General features: G+C 39.4%; 1 protein-coding gene across 1 annotated transcript in view; it reads left to right on the forward strand.

Moving 5' to 3' along the window:
- The window catches only part of grin1b (glutamate receptor, ionotropic, N-methyl D-aspartate 1b), a gene marked incomplete at its 5' end in the record, with an annotated part of 59,172 nt that extends 52,798 nt beyond the window's left edge, over positions 1 to 6,374 (forward strand). Inside the window, 2 exon segments of the mRNA XM_032516580.1 lie at positions 2,732 to 2,830; positions 6,206 to 6,374. Of these exon segments, the coding sequence (XP_032372471.1) occupies positions 2,732 to 2,830; positions 6,206 to 6,271 (165 nt within the window). The 3' untranslated portion in view covers positions 6,272 to 6,374.
- Between the last annotated feature and the right edge of the window lie 301 nt (positions 6,375 to 6,675).

A 6,675-nucleotide genomic window follows, 5' to 3' on the forward strand; every position in this document is an offset into this window, starting at 1 on the left:
TATTATTATTATTATTATTATTAAAAACCAAAAACAACAATTACAAATTGTGTACAGTGCATATATACAATAATTAAAAAAAATATGTATTATTTATTTGTTTTTTGTCTGTCATATAAACGGAGCAAACATCATATTCCCTTTGTATATGCGTCAGCTGTGGTTGTGTGCCAAAAGCTGTCATAAATTTACTTTTTATCCAGCTTTAAGCCTCATTTTACGATACACTTTTTAGATCTTGCTGGGCTTTAACTAGGCCTTTATATTTTAACGGGATGAAGGATTTTATCATCGGAACTGGATCTTTAGTTATCAGAGAAACAAGCTAAGAAAACATTAGCATCAACTTGCTGTTGATTGACTACAGTCCAGCCTGTAACACCATAGTTCACTCCAAGCTTGTCACTAAGCTCAAGGAATTAAACTCCTCAGCTCATTTCAGTGACTTTATATACCGATGGAGAGAGTAATCTATAAAAATACATCATCATTTATCAATCATATTTAGTTTTATTGACCTGAATCTGTTAAGTAGCTAAAGTTGTCAGATAAATCTAGTGCAGTAAAGTGTACTATATAGATGTAGGGGAGTAGAAGTAGAAAGTAGCAGAAAAAGTACCTTTTAACCTTTCTAACCTTACATTACTTACTGTTAGTACAGTACTTAAGTAAATGTATTACCTGTTGTTACTTTAGTTACTTTCCACTACTGCTGATAGTGGACTGTTGTTAGCCTAATGTTATTTTTTTGCAAATAATTGTACTAGTAAATGTCTAATTATAATAATAAAACATCATGACAAATATTTTTTTTTTTTCAAAAATCTGACACACCTGTTTTTGGTCTTTTAATGGGATTTGATGACAGTGAGGAAAATATAGAAATAATAAAAGAGTTATACTTACTGATAATTAATATTCTTATTCTTCTTATTAATAATAATAATAATAGTAATAGTAATAATAACGATATTCATGAAAAATGTTCAGGTTGATACCCAGCCCTTGTCTGACTGTTCGCTGTGACGAGTCAAAGGTCAAACTGATGACGTCTGTATATGATGTCAGAGATGAAACAACACCATCATCCATGTGCTGCTGTCTCTCCCCCCCCCCCCCCCCCCCCCCCCCCCCCCCCTTTTCCCCCTTCCCTCTTTTTTCATGTTACACAAACAATAGGTGAGATGGCATTATAGCAGCAGAGTGTTGGTATAATGATCCAATGTGTTTAAGGTGAACAAACATCATCATCACTGCTTCATTCAGTCCTCGTCCCCCCCATCTCCCCCGCTTCCTGTGTTGGCATGCCATGTGTTGTGTTGTGTGTTTAAGCCTCATGTTGTGTGTTGATGTGTGTTTGTGGCTGTTGGCAGTAAAACAGACTGATGCTCTTTTTACTGAAACATCATTTCATCTGAAACAATAGTGAGTCTGTGGGAAACAAACAAACAAACACACACACACCTACTGTACTTTACTAATAACTAAATGCACACAACAACATACAGACTATTCTAAAATATCCCATTTCTATGCTATTCTATGGGTTCTACAGTTAATATATAACATACTATGCAACTCAATACAATATTATAGTATCTACTACACCATATGCTACTAGTATGTTACATTAAGCTATGCAATATTATATTATACATAACTATACCTTAATATAGTATACTGTAATGTGTAATGTGCCTATTTGATATTATACCATGGGTCTGGGTGAAAATCTGATTGGCAGCAGGGTGTCCACTTAAAAGTGAGATGGCACCTATTAACAAGTTCAGGTGAAACTGACTGTTTACCGTTATAAATTAATGCACTAAGTGAAAAAAAATTGGAATCTGTTATTTCCAGCACTGTGTGTTGCTTCAGTGCCTCGTCCTCTTAACACCACAGGATGGCACTAAACAAAGTCTGCAAGAAGTAAGTTACACTGCCCCTCTGAACTAAATTAGTTTCACAGCGACCATCTCTCATCCCTTTTACTGTTCAGATTGCTACTTTAGGGTGCCTTGTTGTTAAACATACTGTCAAATTATATTTATTGATTGTCAACTGTACACAATGTTGTTGACTTTGAATCTTGCTGGCATGACATTAGCTGGCTCACATCTCGTAGCTGAGCCAAAGGGTTCTATGAACTGAGCGGACTATATAAACATCTCCTGTTGCTAGGTCGTATCTAAGGTCCGTCCTATTTACCGGAGCAGTGAAAAACAATTAATTGCATAAGAACCACATGGGATGGGAATGATTGTTCCAGGCATTAGACTTTGATAGAAAAAACAATAAAGAAATTTAAAAACATTGGCAATTGACCATGGTATAAGCGGGTTAATGCCCTTCAAAGGCCTTCCGGTGATTAATTACTCGTCGGGCATTAATCCTTACCTATTCTATAGGATACTACACTTGCTGTGTACTGTTTCTACACTATGCTAGTATATTTTTTTATTATATTATGTTATACTACACTACACTGAATGCAGTTACTTTACTATATTATACTGCACTATACTACTGTATGCCACATTATGTTATGTACTGTTACTGTACTATACTATACACTGTTACTAGCTACATCATACTACATTATACACCACCCAGAGGTATTAGTATGGCAGCAATGTGTGTGTGTGTTAATGTGTGTGTGTGTGTGTGTGTGTGTGTGTGTGTGTGTGTGTGTGTTAATGTTTGTGTGCACCTATCGTATCATTTATTTTAGGATAGGAAAAGTAGAGCAGAACCCGAGTCCAAAACCTCTTTTAGGTCCATCACTTCGACCTCCGACCTCAAATGCCGTAAGGCCTCCGGGGACGCCACGGTAAGGAGATGAAGACCACCTCCTCCTCCTCCTTCCATCAAAAACTATTTTTTTGTGTTTCATTTGTCTTTCTTCTCCTCTCCTCTCCGCTCTTTTCCTCTCCTCTCCTCTCTTTACCTCTGCTCTCTTCTCTTTTCCTCTCCTACCTCCTCTCCAACCCTCTTCTCATCTCCTCTCCTGTTATCTCATCCCCAGCTCCATCATCTCCTTGCTGACTCATCATGGCCGCCCGTCTGTCAGTCAGCACTCTTTATTTTCTTGCCTCCATCCGGAGACAGACAGACAGACAGACAGAGACAGACAGACAGACAGACAGCGTTCAGATCAGGTTAGGGTGGTTGACCGTCAGGGTTTTATTTTTCACTCTGAGTCGTCCTCTTGCAAAGGAGAAGTGAAGAGGGTCAGACTGTGTGGTCTCTCCTCTTTGTTCTTGTCCTGTTGTTTGTCTTCATCCTCCATGTCCTTTTGTGTGTTTTTGTCTTATCAGTCCTGCTGTTTGTCTCTGTCCTGTCTGTCCGCTCATTCTCCATGTCCTGTTGTTTGTCTTAGTTCTGTCGTCCTCCATGTTTTTTTCCCTCCTTCCTCTCCTGCCATCTCTCTGTCTCTTCATATCACCATGGCTGTTGATGAAACACCCCACATACCTTCTTATAGAGTATGTATTCCCCTTCCACTAACGACCATCTCTCTTGTCCTCACAGGTCTGCCAGCAGAGACTCTCCTCTAACTCGTAGTCTCGTTTTCAGCGTTGTGTTGAGGCAACAGTTTTAGGAGCTGGTGAATTACAGCTGTCAGAGACAGAGATGATGCCTCTGGGTATTAATGGCAGCTAATAAATGTCTTTTGTTTCAGCTCTGAAGACTTTGCTGAAGTCAAACTCTGCTGATCTCTTCTAAATTCTAAGTTCACTTGTGTCGTCAGTGTTTATGGTTTTGACCCATCTGTGGCCACCGCCTGCTCCAATTCTTTTCAGCCTCAGTTTAGAAGAAATGTGTCTCTTCAAAATCAATTTCCTTTTCTTTGCACTGTTAAAAAAGGTTGGTCCACCCATGTAGAGGATAGAAAGCATTTTGTTTTACCAACCGTGACATCTTTTTCAGGGGGGAAGCAGCTTAGAGATCTGAAATGTGCCAAATCTTCTGCGTTTCAGTCTTTAAAATCCACAGCAGTCAGCCATTTTGAATCCCTTCTCCCTCACAATATCCTGTTTATTTAATGTGAAGGGAGTCAAAATGGAGCAGGAAGCCCAAAGAGCAAGGCTCAAATTGTTACGGAATATGAAAACAGTTTGTTGCAGCTCATTAAGATGTTTGAATGCAGTCAGTAGCAGACAGTCTGCTGTACAGTATTGATTACTCAGGGGCTGTTGGGGGAGGGAGGGTACTTTGACTCTAACTCATTTCTCTTTGTGATCATCTCTATTTTCTATATGAATGTTTTTCTCTCTCAGTGGATTTCAATGGTGTCCAGATTACATGCTGTATTACACACACACTGCCTCTGTCCTCCTCTGCAAGCATGACTGACCTTTAGACTGAAAAAAACACTTCCTGTTCAATTTAAGCATATAATTATTCATTAGTCCAGTCACTGTTAATGATTCAGTAATTCTACTAGGGCGGATGATTAGTTATCAATTCCTCTGTTATTATTTTCTCAAAGAATTATTGTATATATATTAAAAGCTCAAAACCCCAAAACAATCAGTTTACTGAGACATAAAAGAAAGTTTCAAACCAAACCGTGATGGTAACACTTTATTTGACGTGGTGTGCATAAGACTGACATAACATCTATCATGAACATGAAGGACTCTTTTTGAATGTTCATGGCTGTTGTCATTAAAGGGATGGTTTGGAATAATTTCACCCTAGGGTCCTTTGCACCATCACTTCAAGCCAAAAAATCCCCCTAAGCTTTTTTCCCTTGGTCTAACATTGGGCGAGTTAGTGCTATAGAGGAAAGGCTTAATCCAGGCACTAATGGAACCAACTGTGTATCTTGTAAACTACCCCACTAATAATCACGCGAGAACCCGCACAGAGCACGACATCTATTGCCAGAAGAGACTACCGGTAAAGTAGGAGCAAGAAACGAGAGAACAGCTAGCTAGTTAGCTGCACTAGACTACCAGCGTTAGCAGCAGCGAGTAGAAGCCATCAACCAAGTGCTTTAAAATAATGCTAACTTTGCATTGAAAGTGTCATAATTTACTGAATGACCACAGTCATGAACACTCAAAATGACTCCTTCCTGTTCATGTTCAGAATGAACAATAACAAACTTCTAGAACATTTATATCTATGTGCACACAACATTAAAAGATTTTTTTCCGCTAAAAAATGTTTAGATATACATTTGATAATATTTTAAATTATTTCATAAATTGTTCCGCAGTGACATCGCCCCCTACAGTTGTGTTCACCAGTGGGCATTTTTTTCTACCAATTGACAGTGTTGGTACTGTACTAGGGTGGTAATTTGATTGGTGCGAGACGTGCCAGGGAGGAGGAAGGGCTTCTTGTATATACCAACAATGTTTCTTTTCATCATCAATTATGGTCTGGGTTCATAACATCATCTGGGGGCGCACACACCTCAGTGAATTTCACCAGCGACAGATGGCCACAATATTTCTTTCCTTTATTTCTGAGTCAACAACATCAGTGATGTCAGGAGAATCCCAACGCTGATAGAACTCAGCGTCACGCGAATGACCAAAATGTAGTGTGTTCCCAACATTGGTGTTGCCCAGAGCAAATGTGCATCTATTTGCGTCTTTGCATTAACTTTACATGTCATGGGGCTGTGTGAAAAAATTGCTTTGTGTTTGGTGTGAACACACCATTGGACTACATTAATGGTTAACTGATGGTTAAAGTTAACGTAATCAATGGAATCAAATATTTATAGAATGCATTTACAGTATTTTTCTCTTCCTCCGCCTAGGTCGTTATTTTCACTTGTAAAGATATTGATAAATAAAGCGCTTTGAGTTTGTGAAAAGCGCTATATATATATATTCAGTTTATTATTATTATTATTATTATTATTATTATTATTATTAAATGCACATTATTCAACAAACAAAACTGTAATTTAAAGTAATAAATCTAAAACATGTGAACTGTGAAATCAGACATCCACTATCTGAGGTTGGCTTTAATTGTGTGACGAGGTATGAAAAAATGGTGTGTCCCTGTGTTAAATTAATGTGTGTGTCTCCTTTGCTTCCCCCCCCCTCTCTTTCTCTCTCCCTCTCTCTCTCTCTCTCTCTCCCTCTCTCTCTCTCTCTCTCTCTCTCTCTCTCTCTCTCTCCCTCTCTCTCTCTTTTACTCTCTCTCTGTCTCTCTCTCTGTCTCTCTCTCTCTGTAGCCGTACCCAACTGACATCACCGGCCAGCTCAACCTCTCAGATCCCTCCGTCAGCACCGTGGTCTAAGAGGGAAAGAGAGCTACACTGCTGCTGCTGAGCCACACACACGCAAACACACAAACACACATCATGTAAACACAGATGGACAGACTGAGCGTCCTCTGAAACAGGAAGTCGAATATGATGGCATCAGGACTTTTGGACGGCATCACACTGCGCCAACACACAGACACACACACCATCTGTCATCCCAAACACACAAACACACACACACACACACACACACACACACACACACACACACACACACACACACACACACACACACACACACACACACACACACACACACACACACACACACACACACACACACACACACACACACACACACACATCGCCTCGCCTTGCTCTGCTTGTAGCCGTCAGCCTCCTCCAAACAGAGGGTCTTTTATTTTAAAAGAACAATT

This window comes from Etheostoma spectabile, chromosome 5 (assembly GCF_008692095.1).
Source record: "Etheostoma spectabile isolate EspeVRDwgs_2016 chromosome 5, UIUC_Espe_1.0, whole genome shotgun sequence".
NCBI lineage: Eukaryota > Metazoa > Chordata > Actinopteri > Perciformes > Percidae > Etheostoma > Etheostoma spectabile.